This window comes from Monocercomonoides exilis, assembly GCF_001643675.1.
Source record: "Monocercomonoides exilis strain PA203 chromosome Unknown scaffold12-1864167, whole genome shotgun sequence".
Classification (NCBI taxonomy): domain Eukaryota; phylum Preaxostyla; order Oxymonadida; family Polymastigidae; genus Monocercomonoides; species Monocercomonoides exilis.
Window position 1 is genome coordinate 924568 of NW_027150557.1, and position 21888 is coordinate 946455.

At 47.9% G+C, this 21888-nt stretch overlaps 2 protein-coding genes across 2 annotated transcripts; one reads left to right on the forward strand and one right to left on the reverse strand.

Annotated features, from left to right (window-relative positions):
- Nucleotides 1–16: 16 nt before the first annotated feature.
- Nucleotides 17–17539, forward strand: MONOS_6782 (uncharacterized protein; the record flags this gene model as incomplete). The annotated part of the gene is made up of 4 exons (XM_067877043.1): nt 17–193; nt 258–398; nt 451–4109; nt 4200–17539. 4 exons carry the CDS (start codon nt 17–19, stop codon nt 17377–17379), a joined length of 17157 nt encoding a protein of 5718 aa, XP_067731217.1. The 3' UTR covers nt 17380–17539.
- Nucleotides 17540–17805: 266 nt separating this feature from the next.
- MONOS_6781 (uncharacterized protein) lies at nt 17806–21454 on the reverse strand (the record flags this gene model as incomplete). The annotated part of the gene is made up of 3 exons (XM_067877042.1): nt 17806–21189; nt 21265–21357; nt 21422–21454. 3 exons carry the CDS (start codon nt 21452–21454, stop codon nt 17806–17808), a joined length of 3510 nt encoding a protein of 1169 aa, XP_067731218.1.
- Between the last annotated feature and the right edge of the window lie 434 nt (nt 21455–21888).

Sequence of the window (21888 nt, forward strand, 5' to 3'; positions counted from 1 at the left end):
TATTTGAACTTTTTTTATGGGAAGACCGTTTTTGATCATGATTGATCAGACGATTTCGCCCCTTCTTGCAATGCGACAGTCTATTATTATTCTCGAGGGCGATTCACTTGTTGTGCCCGAAATTGCCTCTGCAATTGACTGTCGCTTAAAGGCAAGATATAAACACATTTCTATCAATTCACTTTTGAAAGATGTCTGCTTTATTCAACAATGATCACTCTTTGTTTCAGTAAAAATTTTTAAATATATTTAAATAGAAATCACAACAGCAGGATGATTTTGGACGAAAGCTGAAAATTTTTGTAGACTCTGATACATCATGTCCTTCTGATTTACTTGTCCAGATACTGGTACAAAAAGTGAATGAAGAATTCACACAGCTTCTTTCTAATCAATCAGTATGATTTTCATGGAAAAATTATATTTTTATGTTATCTAATCTTTTTCTAGATTAATCAATCTCAAAACAATCATTTTACCTTTTCTCAAGAACAAATTGCAAAAGAACAATCGACAGATGTGTCTAAAGAAGTTCCAGGAACTCTTAAAAAGAAAAATCGACAAGGCACTTCTTCAAAATTGAAACCATTAAGCCAAGATGATAAAAATGTGCAATTGCAACAAGATAACAAGGATTCAAATCAAAAAGGCATAATTCTTCAACCTGATCCAGATGACTCTCCAAACAACCCATTTTACCCAAAACAATTCCTAATATTTACAGGATTTCCAAAGAGTATTACAACTCTTCTTCAGTTTCAAGAGTCGCTCATTAGAATTGGACATCTTATTAATGCAATTGTTCTTGTTCGTCCAGTTCCATACATTTCATCTTCAATGCTTACAACGCTCTCTCAATCATTTTCGTCTTCTCTTTTTTCAAACTCGATGCTAACTGCACAGCCAGATGCAGACATTTCACCACAGGACAAATCCAAAAACAAAGGATCCGAAAAGTCTAAAGAAAAGGAGAAAACAAAAACAAAAGAATCAAAACAAACGAAAAGCACCAAATCAGATAAGAAAGGGAAAGATACCAATGCACATGCAGCAGGGAAAAGTGGAACTAACCGCCCGCCTCCAATTGTGTACTCAATGTCACCGCAGGCTGCCTCACTCCTTTCGCTGCCTGCCATCTCACCATCCTCAGCAGCCTCAGGCCTGTTCGACGACCTCGCAGCGCCCAACTCTTCGATGTGGCTGTACGACCTCGTGACGATGAACCGGTTCCACCTGATCGACTGTACCGGCGCTGTGCTGAGAGACCTGTTTCTGCTCGAAGTCAAAAGCGGAGTGCCATTTCACCCGTCTATCCACGTCCGCCCTTCGAGTCCGCCTCCGCCGCTGCTCCAACAGTCATCCGTCTCCACCGCATCGCTGCCGGCTGTCCAGTCCCGCACGTCTTCCTCAGCATCCGCCACACACCCGTCTGCTTCTTCGTCTCCAGGCTCTTCTTCTCCGACTCGATCAGCTTCACAAGCAGAATCACCAGATGCTCTTTCTGTCATCTCTGGGGTCACTCCCACGCTTCCCCCTCTTTCTTCCCCGCCTTTCCAGCCACTGACACTTCTCTCTGCACAAAAATCCAGTCTTCTTGGCTCCTCTCTCTCACAGCCCATGATGCGCCCTCCACCTCCGCTTGCCCCTCCAACTGCCCCCACGTCACTTCCCATCTCTCCACTTCACATTATCACTCCTTCTGCCTCATACGCTGCAGCTTCTGTGCCTCTTCCTCCACCCGCTGCGCCTGTTCTTCCACTTCCTTCACACAACTTCTTTTCTCCTCCGCCACTTCTCTACATCCCCAAAGACGGAGTCACATTGCTCCGTGAGATTCACCTCGCCATCGCATCGAATGCTGCCAGAGATTCGCTCTATCGCCAGTGGCTCAACAGCACTCCTGTCAGCACCGTGTCACAGGGCGTGCCATACGACCTGTTTATGCACACAGATGCACCTGCAGTTCAAGCAGAGCTGCCTTCGCCAATGAAGAGCATGAGTACAAGCCCTGATTGGAAGAGCGTTTCATTCGCATCTCCACTGGGCTCTCCCCAGACACAGCTATTTCCTTCTTCTGGTCTGAGACAGTCCTCCACAACCACCTCGTCTGCTTCTCCCCTCTCTTCTTCCCAATTGTCTCCGCTCACAAGCAGCTTCCAGCCCGTTTTTTCGCTCCAGAGTTCAGTTGCCACTCGCTTGTGCCAAGTTCTGCCTGCGTCGCATGAGAGTGTGAGGCTGTCGCGGCAGGAGCAGACGATACGGGCGAAGGAGTTTGAGTCAGAACGGCAGATGCTATCGCTCCTCTCACGCGCCATGTGCCTCCCGCCGGCGATGGCGTCTTCGCTCATCAGCGATTCTGGGTATGATGAAAGCGGCGAAGGAGAAATGAAGAAAGAAGCAGGAGCAGGAGGAGCAGCAGCAGGAGCTTCCACAAACCCCGGAAAAAGAGGAAGAACAGGGGAGAAGACGCCTGCTGTGAGGTCGCGTGCAGGCACTTCGAGAAAAAGAGAGTCAAGAAGAGAGAAAGACGGGGCATCAGGAGCAGGAGCAGGAGCAGGAGCAGGAGCATCAGGAATATCAGGATCATCAAGCACATCAGGATTATCAGGCTTATCAGGTTTGACTGGCACAGGAGCTGAGCCAGCTCTGTCTGGCGAGCCAACATTCATCGACAGGAGGGGCATTGCATCTGAAGAAGGCACGCCATACGTCTTGTCGTCCTCTTCTTCCCAGGCGAGCCTTGCCAATGTGCGGGGGCAGCTGACGCAGCTGAACGGCTTCAGCGGCTGCTCAGCCTGTTTTGAAGCGCAGAAGATAGAGACGCAGCTGCGGACACCCGAAGAGGCGCTGCTGGATGGCTCGCTCGCGATGGATCTGAGAAGGTACAAAAGAACAGCAGAGAGGCTTGTTGTGATCTCAAACCCGGATTCCCCGTCGCTTGCTATGGCTCTCCCGGCTTCTTCTTCTTCATCTGTTTCTTCTTCTTCTTCTTCAATGAGTTCAACTTTGTCTGATGCTTCGAACAAGAAAAGCAGCTCAAACAGCACAAAAGCAAAGTCATCAGACATCATTCCCACACTTCCTGTTGCGTCAGCAGCTGCTGCTGAGATCTGGTTTCCTTCTTCTTCTTCTTCTTCTTCTTCTGCTTCTGCTTCAACATCGTCACAACCGTCCTCTTTCCTCTCGTCCACTCACCAGCGCAGTCCGCATGCTTCTTCGTCTGTCACACGCTCTCTTTCTCTTTCCCTTTCCAAACGAGCTGCTCAGCCTGCTCTTCGCTCTTCTCTTAATGGGACGTCTCCCACAAGAGCCAACAGAATTTCCAATGCTTCTTCCTCCTCTGCTTCTTCCTCTGCTTCCAACCGCTTGCCCTCTCGTTCTTTAGACCCGTCTGTTGATATTGGCTTGAATGTTCCGCTTGTTCTCCACTCGCTTCTCGACCAGGTGTGCTTTGAAGAGTCGCCACAGGGCTTGTCCATCAGAGGAATAGCAGCGGACAGACAGAAGAAGCAGACACAGCAGAAAGGAGGAGCAGCAAAAGAAGAAAAAGAAAAAGAAGAGGAGGGAGAAAGGAAAGGAAAGGAAAGTGATGTGAAAAATTCGAAATCTGCTTCAGCTGGCTCAGCTAATGAAGGAGCAACAAAGACAATGCCATCTTCTCCTCTTTCTTCTTCTTCTTCCTCTTCCTCCTCCAATTTAGCTTTGACGCCTTCTCCTTCTCCTTTACCTTCACCTTCTCCTTCACCTTCTCCCTCGTCCTCCTCCTCCTCCTCATCATTTCCTTCTTCTTCTTCTTCTTCCTTTGCTGTTTCGTCTGATCCACTTGAGCAGCAGCGCATTGATGATGAGTCCCGCCGGCTGGAGGCGATCTTAGACGAACACCTGAGCCAAGTGTGTGCACAGAAGAAAGGGAAAAAGGGGAAATCATCATCATCATCATCATCATCTTCTTCTTCTTCTTCATCAGCTTCTTCAATGAAGAAGAGCAAAGTGTCAATTGTGGTGCAGCCGGGGGAGACGCAAAAAAGAGTAACAAGACGATTGACAGCTGTTAGCAGCGCAGGCAACGGCTTTCTCAACAACAGAGAAAATACACAGGGAAATGGATGGTTCAAGGAATTTCTTCTGAAAGGGATTGAAGATAACAACAATAGCAACAGCAATGACAATAACAATATCACAAACAACAAAAATAACAGGAATGGCTTGATTGACATTCCAAGTGCTGGCTGTGCTCCTTCTTCGACTCCGCAGTCTCCAGTGCAGACGCCTCCTCTTCTGTTTTCTTCATCTGAAGGTCAGCTGCCGTCGTATGATGACTCCACAATCAAGTTTGTCTCAATCGAAAGCGGATCTGCTGCTGACTTGTCGTCAAAGTCGGCATCTTCCACAATTTCAGGCTATCCTCCATATTCATCTCAGTTCTCTTCTTCTTCCTCTTCTTCTTCCTCTTCCTCCTCAAACTTCACGACACCCTCAATTCCTCCACTCCCCACTGCTGCCTCTGCCTCTGCATCTCCCCACTGCTTCACCGCCCTCCGCAGCTTCCGCCTGCGCCCGCCTGCTCTTCTCACCCGAACTGACACGCCTTCATTGAGCACCCTCAGCCGCTTGCTTTCGATTTCTCCTTCTCTTTATTCCCTCTTCTCCTCCCCTGCCATTCCTCACCATTCGTTCTCGCCCCACCACTTTATCACACACTACAGCCTCCAACTCCCCACTGCTTTGCTCACTTTACAGCCCCAGCCTATCTCCCACGCAGAATCTGTCGCTTTCCTCATTTCTTTCCTCACCCCTTCCTCGTCATACCACCCCCTTTCTCGCTCTTTAACATCTTCTCAGTCGATCGGCCATCTCCTTCCTGACTCTCTTTCTTCTGTCCCATCGTCTGCCAGTCTTTCTCAACAGGCTCCTGCTCTTCTACGCAGAAAAAGTGCTGTCATGTCAAAAGTGCCTGAACAACACGCACCGCACCGCCCGCAGCAGTCGCCAAGTTTTGTGTCGCTGCAGCAGCAGCAGCAGCACGGATCAAGTGCCAATGCAAATATCGAGACAACTCCATCTTCTTCTTCATCTTCTTCTTCTCAGTTGTCTCAGCTATCTCAATCATCGTCATCAACTTCATCATCTTCTTCTTCAGGCGCTATTCAATCAACTGTGCCGAATGTGCTGCCTCCAAGTTTTGTTCCTTTGGAGACGCCTCATCCAGATGAAAGTGATTCGTCCGCTCCTGTTGTGCTCACGATGCTCCCATCTACCAATGCTCCAGCTTTGTCTTCACAGCCTTCTCATTCACTGGGAGATGGGTCTTTGATTAGCCAGCAGCAGCAGCAGATAAGCTTGTTATCGTCGTCGTCGTCGTCATCATCATCTTCTTCTTCCTCTTCTTCCTCATCAAAAGAGTCAACACCAACCTCACCGCAAACACAGCGCAGTCGCGCCCCTCGTTTCATCACTACCTCATCCCCTCAGATTCTGTCACTGGTCGGTGGAGGTGTGTCATCCAACATCTTCACCACGTCTGCTGGCTCAACCTCAGTCAACGGCACAGCTGACATGCACTGCCCAACACTCACTGTGTCTGCCTTGTATCCAGTTTTGTATGCACTCACGAAGGACATCGAGACTCTTTCAAGCTCACTCATCCAGGCGACTGCAAAGGGAGCAGATTTGTCTGGCGGCAGGTTCGGGAAAGGGAGGGAAGCGATTGCGAACAGCACGCTTCTGCCTTCACAGATCTTCGGAAACAGCGTTTCGGGTGGAGGAGAAAAAGGAACATCACAAAATCCACACACCAGAGTCGCACAGACAGTGACGGATGAGACGATCCTGGTGAATGGAGCCTCGCGAGTCTTCAACATGCTCGTGGACGCGATCAACCCTGTCTTGTCGCCTTTGGCTTTCCACAGGGCGAATGCTGCAGTGGCAAAGGCTCGCCGCTCAATCGCTTCATCTGCAGCTACCCCGAGCGAAAAGGACGCAATCACACAGAACTTTTCGATCACAGCCCCACCAATGACTCCTCAATCTATTGCATCGCCAATGGTGTCGTCTCCTGTGTTATCTTCTGCATCTGGACCTCCTCTGAGCCCAACTGGCTATTCAACAGCATCCTCATCACTGAACAACGGAAATGTGCTGTTCACCCCCACACTCACCCTCCCTCCGTCAACCGCGTCTTCGCTGCTCCCAACCTTCATCAGCACAACCATCGCTCAGCATTGTTCTCTTTCTTCCTTCCGCGAATCGCTTCTTCTTCTCGTCGATGCCACAAAGCAGGCTGCTGCTGAGCACCGTGTGATTGCTTCGTCACTGCAGAGGAGCTACCCGTCTTCTGCACTCCCTGCTGACATGCTCACTTTGTGTGACACAGAAGGCGACTTTGCCGAGGCAAGGGACTTCTTCTCTGCCATCGACGAGCCGCTGCTGAAAAAGACGCTGGCTGATGATGATGCATTGCTACGTGTTCTGTTGTGTGCAGAGTTCTCAGAAATGCTGGCAATAGATGCTGATCCACAGGGCTGTGCATTCACTTCTTCTAACAACGTCTGTGGAGGACTGACATTCACCCCGTCTCGTGCCATCTTCGGAGAAACGGAGAATTCTTTGAAGAATCCATCGTCCGCCTTCTTCTCACCAACTGATAATGCCATGATCAATCCATTTTCTGATCCTTCCATCCAAATCATTCTTCCCTCAGACAACCAAAAGGCTTTGCGCGTATCACTCGGTGGCTTCTTATTCACCGCAGACAAAACGTGGGACGGCTTCCAGTTCAACCAGCAGAGCCATAAAAGAGACGAGGATACGAAAATGCGTCATTTCCCATGTGGAGTTAGATGGGACGGGAGCGACTGCAGCGAGCAGTTTGTGAGCAACGATGGTGCAGTCCAGTTAGACACAGTGCGAAAGAGGAGGACTTTAAGCATTACTAGCACTCCTCTCTCATCAAAGCGCATTGGAGGAGGTGGTGGTGGTGGATCCCGGCTGACTGACAGCACACAGCCGCATCAGTCTCCCAGCGGGCTAAGCACATCGTCCACAGACGATCTCACCGCAACTGCTGATCTTCTGTCTCTGATGCGACTGGACTCCTCACGCGACACAGCACAGCACGTCTCCTTCAACCGGCTGCGGGCGTTGTTTGCTTCACCTTTGATCGACCCTGCCGAATACACTGTTGTTGAAGAGCTTCCGTCTTTCCTTCTCTCACAGCTGCTGTCGAGGCTGTGCCTGTTTGACCCGCCAATAAGGACACGCTACTTCAAGCCAGAGGACTCGCTTCTCGTGGCGGTGGGGTGCTGCCAGGACAAAGAAGGCGCGGGGGCACCAGACAGACAGTACTGGAAACACTCATTTGGCCAGCTGCCTTCGTTTGAGGAGTGGAACGAGCAGTTTGTCGACCAAATCGCTCAGTCGTATCCTGTACAGCTGAATGTCACAGCGCATCCACCTGCTTCGTTTGTGGCTGCTTCACCGTATTTTTCGGCTGCTTCGCTTTCTTCTTCATCATCTTCTGCTTCTTCCTCTTCCTCTTCCTCCTCTTCTTTCTCGAGCCCATTAGCAGCCTCATCGTCGTCTCTTCTGCCATTGCCTGAGGTTTCAACAGACACAGAAATTCTCATTTCTTCTCATCAACCATCCGCCTCTGACTCCAAAAAGACTAACCAGCACTCTCTCAGTCGCTCTCCCTCTGGTGTGATGAAGGCAAGCAGAAGCCAGCTGCCACCAAACATCGCCACACAGCCAGTTCCCGAAGCTCCACAGCCAACAGAAGAATCTTATCTGAACGGCACAGCTGTTCGACCACTGCCCACAACAAGTGCTTCTCTTCCTCGTCACCCTGGCTGCACGAACTTCGGGCGTCCCTTCATCACCGAGCAGTTCTCGTCATATTCAGCACCAAGACGGCAGGTGAATGTGCGGGCGGTGCTGGAGCGTTGCGGTCCTTCAGTTGAGCTGAGAATAGCAGCAGTGCACAGACGAGGCCACGTGTTCACAATGGCCAGAAGATGCACTTTCAGACTGATGGACGCAGCAGAAGAGGACACACGTATAAATTCGCTTTGCGGGACAGCCGCTGCAGCGTTTGTGGTGGCGCTGAATGAGATTGCAGACAGCGTCCCGATCTCAGCCGTCAACACCAGCTATGCTGCTGCACTCAGAGCGTGCTTGTCGAAGTCACCGCCAGTCAGCCAGCCACCATTTGCGGTGCCTTCTGCTCCGTCTCAGTCGTCTGCTTTGCCTGAACCAGCTGCCTCGCCAGTCGCATCTCGCTCTCCTTCGATGGCTGTGCTGCCTTCTGTTGCAACTGCTCAAGTCTCTCCAGCAAGCAAGCAGCTTCCGTCACCACTGACCAACAACATCTTCACTCCATTCTCTTCCTTCTCTCCTCTTCTACTGTCTCTCTTCCGCTCGATGTTTGTGTCGCGCTCCATCGACATCGCCGTCGCTTTCTGCGAGGCGGCGCAGTCGGCTTTGACTCGCATCAGCCAAAGACTGACAATTGGAGGCGTCTCCTCTGCAATCACTGGAGGATTCAATCTGACTGACCAAAGCTCGATGAGTGGTGGTGCGAACACCCTCATATCATCTGCTTCGCCTTCTGCTTCTTCATCCACTACTGGATTTGCCATGCTTGCTTCATCCTCCTCCTCCTCATCATCATCATCCTCGTCTACTTCTTCAGCCTTGTCTTCTCCCACGCGAAAGAAGGATCTACCAGAAGATCTTGTGAAATCTGGCTATCTTGCCCAGCAGCTGTCTCCAGCCACAATCAATCAGAATGTGCCACTGGAAGATATCGAGCAGCAGCTGAAGCGAATTATGCGTCTTCCTCTTCAGTCGATGTTCATTGCAGCCACACACCGCGCTTTACTTCCTGCGAAATGGCAGGCACCCGTTGTGAAAGCGCTCACTTCAGGACAAATAGTCTCAAGTGCTGTGAAATCAGCAGCGAATGAGCTGAGTGCTGAGCTGGCTGAACAAGAAGGGCTGACAGACTCAGACGAAATGGCTGCGCCTTCTGCGTCTCCACCGCCTGGAATGAAAGGTGTGTTCTCACCTTCGACTTTCTCAATCGGCCAACCACGAGATGGCAATAACTACAACAACAATAGCAATAATAACCTCAAGACAGCTGCATACTCTTCTCTGTCACCTGCTTCCCTGTCTTTGTCGAATCCTGTTTCAAACACACGCCAGCCAGTTGGACTGCGCTATGTATCGTCTCCCACTCACACAGCAACATTCAACGACAAAACAACTGCCTCCATGCGTCTGTTTATGAAGACACAGGAAGTTACCACGAAGAAGAATGCGAATCCGTTGAATGCTGCGGCTGGCCAGACTTTCTCTCCACTTGCTTCCACATCTGCCACATCCGCAGAGCAATCTTCTCCAATCTTTCCTCCTCCTTCTTCTCCCATTTCCTCCTCCACACCCCAGATGTCTGTTTCATCTTCTGTACAGTCATCGCAATCTGCTTTGCAATCATTTGAGGTGACATATTCAACCAGAAGCGGGATGGTTGTGTCTGTCAACAGCAGCGACGGTACAATCAGATTGTCGCATGCACCAGCCAGTGGCGAAGGAAACACGACTTTTGGAAGAGGAATGGGAAACATGCTGATGCCGAACAAGAACGAGATCACCACACAGGCACTTATTTCACAGAAGGAAGCCGAATGCAGAGAGATGGTGAACAGAGCAATAGCCATTGCAACGAACAGAGGAAGAGAAGGGATTCAAAGATACCGAAGAGGAGAAACAGTACATGGGCTCACCCAGCCAGTGACTAACTCTGAACCAGAAGCTGGCGATGTTGCTGAAGAAAAACCAGCAGCAAAGCAGTCAAAGAAGCCTGAGAAGCAAGCATCAAGCGTTTCTATCGTAGACAAAGGCAGCAAAGGAGAAAAGAAACTGAAATCCAAAAATGAAAGAGGCAGATCATCACAGAGCAATCTCCACGTAGAGCCAGACACGCTCAACACAACACAGAACATGGCAATTGACCCATTGTCTTTAAGTGCAGAGGAGATGGAGGTGTTCAGACGTTGCTACACACGCTCGCTGTACGATGCTTTGTCTCGCAATGGACTTGCATCTGTCTTCTTTGAGAGCGAAAATGACTCATCTTCACCGAAAGCAGGAAATAAAAAGACCTCATGGGCTGACATTGACGGAGGAGAAAAAGACTGGGGGACAATCTGCAGACAGCGCAATTGGTCTACGGAGAGCTTTGAAGATCTCGACACCTCGTCAGAATTCAACTCTGCGTTTCCGGCGTTTCCAGATGCTGCAGACGCGCCTTCAACTCCAGACACTTCTATTCGCATGTCTCCTCTTGCTTCAACTGCCTCTCTGATAAACTCTTCTTCCTCCTCATTTTCTCAGCCTCCGTTCACTTCATACTCAACTCCACATCATCCTCTGTCCACCCAGTCGCCTCCAACTGAGTGTGAGCGTATCATCCGCGGAATGGGAACATCAATTGTCCGCCTGTCAACCGGCGCTGTGGCTGTGCTGCTGGCAAACGGCGATGTTTCGGCGTGCTCAGGCAACGAGTGGGTATCTGTCGGAAAGGACGGACGAAGAGTCGCCCGCCCTCTTTTCTCGTTCCCGCTCATCTCAGAAGACGATCCGTTGACTGCAGCTTGCTTCAAAGAAGTCTCTTTCCCACTTTCCGTACCAGTTGATTCTGAGGGGCTTCCACAACTTTCATCAATCTCAGAAAAGAACGAAGATATTTGTCTAAATAATGAGAAACTGGAGTCAATAGCAGAAGTGGAGAGTCCACCTGAGCCTCTTCAGATCACTGAACAGGAACCAACTGACACAACATCAACTACACAGACCAACGAAGAACAAGAAGAAACCAAAATTCAATCAGCTTTATCACAAACGCAGACTACTTTACCAACTGTTAACCAGAGCCCATCTCTCGGATCGCTTCGTCTTCCTCCTTCATTCCCCTGCCCTGAGGCACTTTCAAACATCGCTGCTGCAGAAAGCATCGACGCTACACTTTCTGCCCGAATAACCACTCGAAGTGACCATGTCACAGTCATTCAGCATCAGACAGGAGAGAGGCTGGTGCACCACGCAGATGGCACACGAATCTTCCATTCATTCTCGTTTGCGTGCGATGACGAGGCTATTGCGCATTACGAGGCAGAGACAGGAAACAAGGCTCCGATGAAAGCTATCATTTGCGTGGAGCACCCAAATACACCACGTGTGCTGATACATCTTGTGCAGAAAAAGCTTGCCAGCATCTTTGGAGGAAGAGAACAGTCATCTCCTCTTTCTCGCTCAACCACAACTCAATCTTCTCAGCAGAGCCTAGCGCCTGCTGATGTGTGGGTGCGAGACCGAATTGTGGTCGTGATGCCAGACGGTGCTGCAATCGAATGGTCAGCCAACGAAAAGAAGATTGTTCTGTCAAAGCCAGACAACACACACATCCACTACTCTTCAAATGGAACAGTGTCTGTGTTTGTGGAGAACAGCTCAAGACGAGCTCCACCAACGGTCGGCGTGACTGGCCGCCTTCCTCTCCTTTTCTTCAACACGCTCGAAGGCACATTGGCTGTCCGCCCATCCAAACGGTCTCCTCCAATTCCTGTTCCATCTTCATCAGAAAGGCAGGTTCCTCAGATCAAACTGGTGCCAAGCCAGCAGCCAACAACTCCAACTTTGCCATCACCAACCAGTGTTGAGTCACGTGCACAAAGCGATCCATCCACACAGACAGAAGAAGCCACTCCCCCACCACCTCCCCCGCTCCTCCAATCTGCTTCAACGATGACTTCTGTAAAGAGGAGCACAGCACGAAAAGTGTTTGTAACTTCAATGGAAGGCATTGCATCATGGACAATGGCGAAAAACATGCGTTCTGCAACCATTGCACGCAAAGTCAACGGAGCATTTCTGCCGATGTTGTTTGGACAAGGCTTAGATGAAAGCTATGGAATATCAAATCAGCCGTCGTTTGGTTCAACGCAAAGCAACATTTCATCGAATCTGAATTCCTCGTCATACTACAAAAACAGCACAGGTGCACCCCAGTTGATATCTTCGGGAGCTGTTTCGTCTGAGGAAAGCAGATGTTGCTCTGCGTCTGTTCTTTCTGGCTGCTCACTTGTCGATTCCATCACAGCATATCCAGGCGCTGAGGACAGAGACTCGCCAGAGTGGATGGAGAAGAAAGTGAAAGAGATGAAGCAGCTGAAAGATCGACTGGAGGCTGAGGCTGCTGAGGAGGCACGCAAAAAGAGAAGGAAAGAGATACAAGATGCAAAGATGAGAACAATTCAGTCAGCTACATCTGAAAGCTCAGAATCTGCTAAAGCAGTAAAGTCAAGTATTCACACACCAAGCACCTCAATTGTCGATGCATCGATGGCACAGCAGGCAATGAATCGTGATATTAATACTGGAGAAGCAACAGCTGACGATGAAACCAAAAGCAAAGGGCAAGCCGATACGAAAGAGGAGGAAGAGAAAGCTGCTGCTGAAAGGAAAGCACGCAGCCAGATTTCATTGGCCAGACAGCGCTGGATTGCACGTCTGGCAGCGCTTCATCTTCACCAAATGGAAAAAGTAGCAGAGTTTGTGAAAGAAGCAGATGCTGTCTTTCAACCCACAAGAACGCCTCAAGACAGCGCTTATGCTGCTTCATCGCCTTCTCTTCCTTCTCACGCAGCGGCCAGTCGCGAGCCGATGCGTGTGCTTCCAAGACTGTTTGTTATCCGTCCTGATAAATCTGGATTTGAGCTCCACAACAAACACGCTGTAAGACGGCTCTATCCACGCTGCAATGACCTACAAAAGAGCAAAAACATGGACATTTTCACTGCAGCAGCATCTGATTTCCCAACTCAAATCAAAAAGATAATTGCACAGCACAACATTCACACAGGCAAAAGTGGTTCTGCAGCCACAAATGAAACAGGGCAGTCATCTTCATCAACAGAGAGAGCAGAATTATTTGATCCATCACAATTCACATTGGATATCATATCATCTGTTATTAATTCATTTGAAAGCAGCAGCGGCAATTCCACAGAACTAAACACTCAGCGAAGCAGCCAAAAACAGGCAGACGTCGACAACGGATCACTCGCAAACATCAGCCACTTACATGAAGAGCATGTTCAGTCTATTTTGTGCAGAGCTTCAGAATCAATTCCTGTTATTTCTCCGGTGCTTCATCTTGGAGCAATTAATGCTGTGCAGTATTTGTCGCAATTCTCCGGAAACAATACAAGCTTGGAGCGATCTTCTTCACAATCTAATGTTAATGAAGCTTCAGTAAACATTCAAAGAAAAAGAAATGAGGAAGCATCAGGCTCCACAGATCCATCGAGCAACACTGGCGATTCAACGAATTATGATTCACAATCACAGACACATTCGACTCCAATTGACAGCGTTCACATCTTTCCTCCATCGAACGTCTTGCCGGCTGGCTCTATTGTTTCTCCTGCACGCATTCCAGCTGAGCATCTCTGCACAACTGATCCACACAGGGCTCCATTTGCTGTTTACGTCACAGCTCAGACAAAACGCTCTCAAAAGACGAAAGTAGTGAGTGAGGTGAAGAAAATTCCAACAATTGTGTCTTCTGCTGTGGATTCTGTTGCTGGGCACATGCGCCACTTGTCCGTCTCCCTCAGAAGCAATGCGTCAAGCAGTCAGCTTTCCGTATTTCAGCAAATGGAAAAAGGAGGAACAATTTCACCCGCTTTCTCTGCTTCAAATCTGGTGTCAACGCCTGTTACATCAGAGGTGAAATACCACCCAGCTGCATTTACAATCGAAAGTACTCCAGCTCCTGCTCCAGCTCTGACTGTTTCTTATCCACTTGCTTCTTCTCATTTGCCAAACGGGAAAGATCAGCCTTCATTGGTGTGCTCTCAATGCAATCGTGCAACTTCCTCTTCAAATTCTTCGTATCTGAAGCCACTCCCTGTTGTACACACAACCATAATTCCTTGCACATGCCATCCAGATTCACTAACATGCACATGTCGTCCTGTTGGCTTTGCCTCCAAAAGTGCAGGTGATGCTTCAGCCTGTGAAGGACCCGCACCTCATCATGCGTTAAGACCAATGTGGACACCATATCACACGGATCTACTGCTATTTGAACCCAAAACATACAGAAAGGACTATTTGCCTCCGTACATCCAGCAGCTTGAGCTGTCTCACAGCCATCTCCAGCAAATCATCGATGGACAATGCCCAATTCCTCCTCCACAGTCTTCACAGTCATCTTCTCCACCTTCTGTTCAAACACAGCCACAGCGTATTACACCAATGCCGACAATCGCATTTGGTTCAATTGACGCAACAGCCTCAAAGCATAGCATCACTCCTGATCCTGTCTCATCCTCTCAAAGTGCAAACGACACATCATCCACTCCAATCACACCACATGACGCAAACGACACTTCAACAGTTGCCTCAGCACTACATTCTGTAGTTGAGCAGGTCAACCAGCCATTCTCCGAAAGTTCTTCTGTGTTTCACAAGAATCTAATTGAATTCCCTGCACCTTCTCCTTTGCTGCAGCTAATCATCTTCCAATATGTTACACTTGCCAGTCATATTTTGTCTGTGAGAAGTGAAAAGTTTTTCAACAAACTTCGAAATTGCCTTACACGTGCTGTCGAAATGGCATGGTCGAACTTCGCAAGCTCGCTTGACTGGCTTGTCCAGGCAGCAGTTCACACCCGAATGAAGATGGCTGTCCAGCAGCAAGCAATTTCTGTTCTCCGAACACTTCTCGGAAAGGATGAAGGAGATTCAGATGAAGACGCGGAGAATGAACCAACAGAAGGAAAGACATCGATGATGGGAGGGAAGCTTGGTGGAATGAACTCTTTTGGTGCAGGTGTTCCACCCAGAAGAAGCGGTGGAGCATCATCTGGATCAGCTTCCTATGACATCTCATCACTTACATCCACTTTACCCAGCATTCGGCAGTCCTCTTCTGCGCTTAGAAACGATCCATTTGCGAGTGAAGCAATGGCTGCATTGTTCAGAGCAGATCCTGTGCTGCAAAGACTCGACGAGGCTGTCAGTGCACAGGAATGGGCAGCATCACAGCTGATCACCAGCGGATTCCGCTCCAGACGCATCATGCCGTCTCCTCCAGGATATGTGACGAATGCATTCGCATCGTCGTCTGGTGTTCCTTCGCTCAGCAACGCTTCTTTCAACTCGTCTAACTTGCATCCCTGCTTCTCGTGGCTCTTCCCATCTTTCCCTCAATCGCTTCTTGGTACATCTCCTGGACTGTTCTCCCGTTTTGGCACGTGGTCTTCGTGGAATGGTCTGGGCGGATGGAGAGGCGCAATTGCACGCCCTGCAAAACTGAACTCATCTCAAAAGACGCAAATGGAAAAATATCTCATTCGATGCAATGTGCTTATGAGAAAAGAAAGAGATTCAAACAGAAAACAAGCATTTTCTTTATCTCCTCATCTAACTTCGCTTATTACTCTTTACAATGAAGCATCAACAGAATGTGCAGTATCTTCAGCAGCTGCAGTTACCGAAAAGGAAATCGATGGATACGGATCTTTGCGTAGTATGCTGACAGCTGAATCCAAAGCAGCTGCGTCTGATAACGTGGCTCGTGAGCAATCGCCAAGCATTGGCTCAGAAAAGACGGTGTCAACAACTGGAAGACAGTCTCTGGCAAGCTCACCACAAAGCAGCGATAGAAAGAGCGGAACTGTGGTGGTGAAAAAGAAAGGGCAGCAAACAATGTCATCAAAAGCAGCAGAGTTGCAGCAAAAAGTCGAACAGCGGAGAAAAATGGCAGAAGAAGCAGAAAAGAAACAACAGCTTGAAGCAGAACAGGAAAGAAAGAGAAGAGAACAGCTTCTGTTCAGACGGCCAGCTGACGGGCAGCAGTTGGGATACTTTGACAGCTGCGAAGGACTTGATGCCTTGCATCCACTTCCGCCAATCATCCAATCTTCCTCTGATCCAACAGTGAAAACTCGAATACCAAACAAATTTGACTCAAGAAGTGCAACAAACTCTCCAGTTCCTGCGCAGTCATCTTTGCAGAAGCCTTCCACACCTCCGTCTCAAATGCGGTGGAGTGTCACAGGCTCAGTTGTCGAGCGTGCTCGAACTGAAGAGAAACTGCGAGAGCAACTTTCACCAGTTACACAGTTTTATCAATCAGACAAGAAAAAGATTCAGCGCACATACGATTCGCCTCAACGACGCATGGCTCAAACAGCTGATCAGATGAGAAGATCGATGGTTTTGCCGTCAATTTCACAGGGAGGGTACCAGCCTCAAATAACGGAGACAGCTTCCTCAATCAGCTCTTCGCTTGTCTTTTCAACTAATGCAACTACAAATACACAAATGCCTTCTCGTCAGTCACCTTCTTTGCTAACCAGACAACTTAATGCAACTGAATCGCAGAGGCGAAGCGCCTCGGCTGGAAGAGATATGAGCCAGCAAATCTTTTATTCAACTGGGCGATCTTTTCATACTAATGGTGGTGAATTGGCAGCTACATTGACAATCAAAAAGCGCCATATGTCATCGGACAATGAACGAACAGTGGCAAAACTACGTTCTTCAATCACTGTTCCACCTTCGTCCGTGAAGCGTGTCATGCAGATAATGGATTCTAAGCCCAAAGAAGTGCGCCATCCAGAATCTCTCAACCGCACAGTGATTGGAATTCCCCGATCAACACCAGTCGTCCTCAAAGAAACGGCTTCTCCACTTGCGTCTTCTGTTCCGAACGAAGCTCATCTGCAACGTGATGGTCTTGTTGAAAGAGAAGTGAAGACAGCATCTGCTGGCTTGGCTCGTCTTCGCGATGCTCCTGTTATGGGTGTTGTAGCAACTCCAGACAAACTATCGTTTGGAAAAATATCTTCAAAGGGACTGTATCGAATGACATTTTCACTGAAGAATAGAGGAATTGATGGAGAGCGGTTCTTTATTTCACCTTTCCCTCCAAAGGGACATTGCTTCAATGTGATCGCGGTACCTCACATGATAGCAGCCGGAATGGAAGAGACTGTGCAAGTCGAGTGCGATGGTTCTATGGCAGAGACAATGATGGCAGTGCTTATGTCACCTCAAGGTGCTCCTGGATCTTCATTCACTGGAAAAGCAGTGAAAAAGCAAGGCGATGAAAGCGAAAGCAGCTCATATATTTCTGTTTCTGATGTTATCCGCATTTCGACACAAAAGAGCATCATCACAATTCCTGTGAGCGCAGATGTTTATGTTGAGATGAAGCCCTTCCAGCTTCAGTTGGCGCCTTCTGTACGCTTCGTTGAGCAGCGTGGAGAAGACGAGGCTTCACCTCCGCAGCCACCTGTTGAATAAATGAGTATTTTCATTTTCATTTCTTTTTTTATTTTTCACAATCACTTCACCATGTTCTAGTAGTTTAAATTGGGATTATGTAAATCATTTCACATGTTTTTATTAATTTTTTTGTTTTTTCGGACGCAATTGACAAAAATAATATCAAAAGGAATGAGAACTAAAAATCTATTTCTGCGCTCATTAAGCGCATCTTAGCTTTTTTGAGTGCCAACTTTGAAGTGAAACAACTAATTTGAAAGAGAGCAAGGCTAAAAAATAAATGAATGAAATTATCAAACAAATACAGAATTGATGAATTGCTATATACACATTTTTTATCCAACTAACATTGAAACCGAACACATTTAACAGATAATGTGAAACAAAAAGTACACAAATAGACTTTCAAACATTAAAGTGATATGAACTGACATCAAGAGTCAATCAACGCTTCGTGTCTCCCGGATGCAAGAAAGTGCAGCGATCGCCCATTTTGCATCCCTCAGGCGTGTTGTAGAATTTGCAAGGGATAGTTTTGTACTGACCTCCAGACTTAACATTGCGACTCGACGGAAAGCGACCATATTGTGACTGTGAAGGGTAGGATAATCCTCGATTTCGATAAGAAGAAGAAGAAGAGGAGGAGGAAGAGGAAGAGGAAGAAGAAAACGAAGAATATGAATGCGAAGCGTCCTGCTGATAATCAGAGTCTGGGGAAGAATAAGAACTGGAAGGAATGGAATACAGTTGATTTGGTGAGCTGCTTTTCGAAGGGTAAAATAAGGAAGCAGATGATATGTCTGTCGAAGAAGTTGAAGTAGTGGTAGAAGAAGGAGATGATGAAGATGATGATAAAATGGACGAAGTCAAAGACGCTAAAGAAGCCGGATCAGACCCAACATTCTTTGCTCTTCCATCGTCGCCCAACACAATCCCATACTCCAATGCCAGCTTGCTCTTCCAGTCAAGTTCTTTCTCTGCTGCATCCAGCACCCCACTCTGTGCCCTCACCGAATCCACAAGCGGTTTTTCTCCCAAACGAGCAATCGGCTCAGTCGTGCCTGTTCGGTGTGTCCTGTCGAACTTGTTGGCCTTTGTCCGCTCGCCCAGCATCCTCTCCTGCTCAATCCTCTCCTTCAGCCGCTGCTTCTCCATCAGCTGCTCATACTCCCACCGCTTCTCATCTTCAATCTCTTCTGCTGTTCTCTGTCTTATTGGCTGTGGCGGTGACTGCTGGCGAGGAGAGGAATAGCTGTCTGGACGCATCGAGCGGTCACCTGCTGAATAAGGAGAAGGTGGCAAACTGGACGGGCTTCGCGAAGAAGAAAATGAAGGAGAAGGATACGAGCGGCCGGAACGAGAAGGAAGAGGCGGTGAATTGCTTCTCGAACGAGAACGCGGGCGCCAGGTGTTAACTGGAGGAGTCTGCTTAAGCGGAGGAGTAGGCGGAAGCTGAATGTATTCTTCTGCTTCAATAGATGGTTCTTTATCAGGTGGTGTATACGGCCTCAGAAAAGCCTCAAGCTTCGATCGAGTTTCCTGTGATATCTGCTGTCTCTGATTGCTCTGCTGGAATGAAGGAGAAGGAAACTGTGAATACCTTTGCTGCGCAGCCTCTCTCTGTCGCTGCTCGTGTTGGTCAAAATATGGCTTGAGGTGCGGGAACTGAAGAATAAGCACCTGCTGAAGCGCATCTGGGTTGGATAAAAGGACTGAGCGAAAAGACGGGTCTAGCGAATCTATCACCTCTTTCACTTCAGGAGGTAGAAGAGATAGAGGATCGGGTTTTACAGGCTGTGGGAGTAAAGGTAACACTGGCTGCTGCGGCGGTAGTGGTTGTGGTGGAAGCTGAAGTTGAGGCTGTGGCTGAGGATACTTTTGAGGAAAACTTCGTGGAAAGCCGCTGGCCAGTGTCTGAAACAATCCAAGCTTGGATGCTGCATCCTTGGCAGAATATGAATTGTAGGAATCAGGAGTATGAGTCGCTGACTGAGGTGAGCTGCCGTAAGAGTTGCTGGGTGGAACTCCTTGCCAGGGAGGCGGCGGGACATATGGAATTCGTGGAACAGAAAGGTCTTTCTGTCTTTGTGCCAGCCTTCGCCTTTCGAGTGCTTTGATCATGTCTGCTGTGGAGTCCTTGATGTCTGGCGAAGACCTCTCGTCGTCATACAAATCATTCGAATAAATAGGCCTTTCCAAGTCTTCTCGTCTCCTCTTTTCCACACCATCGTATCCTCCTCTTCTGCGTCGCCCAGAAATTGAGTATCCGTCTTCATCCATCTCACCTCTTGCCTCTCCATAATCCTCATCGTTATCCTCGCTGTTCTGCCGATCCTTCGGCTCGGCCGGAGTCGACGGTGCCTTGTTTGACCCAATGTAGTACTCCCCAAGCACCTTCTTGTTTCTTTCTGTCATTTCGTGATAGAACGGCGTCTGCGGTGGAGGACGAGCAGGAAAGTCTGAGTTGAATCCAGTGATACGTGACGCCTCCTTCAGCGCTTCGAGTGAGTACTCAATAACTGGCGGGGAACTGTACGGAGCAAGCGTAAATCCGCTTTTGATATCTTCTTCAGTCAGCAGCCGCCTCCCGTCTGCTGCATACGACGCAGGACCAGAATGCGAGCCGTGGTGTTTTCTTGTGTCTTCGTCTGTCAAATAGACTGGCTTGAATCTGCGTGTCGCCAGGCTCAGCTGCTGGGCATCAAGTGCCAGGGCGCTCATCTTCTTCCTCTGGGACTCCATCTGCGGAGACATTGGTACTTTCTCTTCACCCACAAATTCATCGTCTTCTCTCATTCCCATCCTTTTGTTGTATCGATCGGAGCCTTCGCTTCTGTCACTCTCATATTCGTTCTCGCCTTCTTCTTCTTCCTCTTCAGCCTCCCAGCTGCCGTTGATCTGCATGTATGGCGATATCGCAAACGGGTTCGCGCGATAGAGCACCATGCACGTCACTGGCTGCCCAATGATGCGTGCCTTCATCCTTCCATTTTGCGATGCTCGCTGCGCAACTGCATCCTGCGCCGTCTTCAGCTCGTCCTCCTTCCCGCGCTGCACCCACTCCGGCAGCTGCGTCATCCACACATTCAGCTGGGTGTTCGAAATGGCTTCGGGCGACAGCAAGTCATCGTATTCTCCTCCTCTGTTATCCAACGAGGCAGATTTGCCTGCATTGTACGGGAATATCAAAGCAGGTCGTTTTGACAGCGGAGCTCCAATCACTGTTGGAATTGGAGAAGACGTTGCCACACCCGGAAAGGGAAGTCGTGCTCCAGGCTGTGGTGTCTTGGATACTTGCAAGGCTGGTGGTAAATAAGGAGAGGCAGAAAATAAAGATGATAATCCTTGATTCGCAGTTTGAGCTGATGAAGGATTGCCATGCTGCTGCTGCTGCTGGCGTATTGCTTGAATTGGAAGCAATGAAAGTGGTAGGTCCAAGTCTTGAGGCAACGCTGAATCATATTCTGGCTGCACAGAAGCTGATTGAGAGGAAGAAGCAGAAGAATTCTGAAGTTGACGAGAGTCTTCTGGAGGTTGAGGCTGAAGAGCAGCGGAAAGCTTCTTTGATGCTTCACGAACGGACATATCTTCAAATTTTAATCCGCGGCGCACTCCTTTGTCGAGTGTTTTCTTTTCGTCTGCGCTTAAATAAGGCAAAATAAGTTTTATAACAGCGTAGATTGATAAAATTAATGTTGCTGTCCTTGTAAATAACCATTTTTCAATGAGAAGCACTCCTCCACTATTTTTAAATCGGTCATATAACTCTTCGTCAAAATTTACACCCAAAATACATGAAAGATAAACACATCTTCCATTCGATGTTGTCTTATTTGTTAAAGATCATTTTGTTAAAGACGATATGAAAACGAAAATATTGAAAATCATGTAAATTTTACAAACCTCTTTTGCCATATCAGAAAGAAAAAGTTCAATTCCTCCTTCTTTTTTCATAGCATCTTCCTGCGTCAAAAATACTTCCATTTTCGATGTTGCCTGTTTAAAAAGAAACGTGAAACAAATTAATAACAACAAAAAAATATATATATAGAAAGCAAACATCATTTGTCTTTTCATGAAAATTTCCCCTCATATTTTGGAGATCTGTTTGAAGTTTAAAACGCATTTCCTCTGAAAATATCTCGTTTTGGACAATAATACACTCTAATAATTCTTTCTTCACTAAACCCAATACTAATTAATAAACATATCTTAATGATTATTTCAAACGAGAATCTTTTTGAGTATTGGTTAAATTAATATTGCTGCATTGAAGTTGTTTTGATAAGCAGTGATTACACGGCGCATTTCTATATACAAATACAGGAAAATGTTTAAAACAATTGTATTTATGTGATGCAATTGAGAAAATTAACAATTAATCGAATAAGTGAAGTGATCAAAAAAAAGAAAATTTACCCGTCGTATTTCAGCCGTCTGGACATTTTGCAAAATTTTGTATGGATATATTTAAATTACATTAAAAATCATGCAACATACTTTTTCGAACAATTCTCACAAACTCGA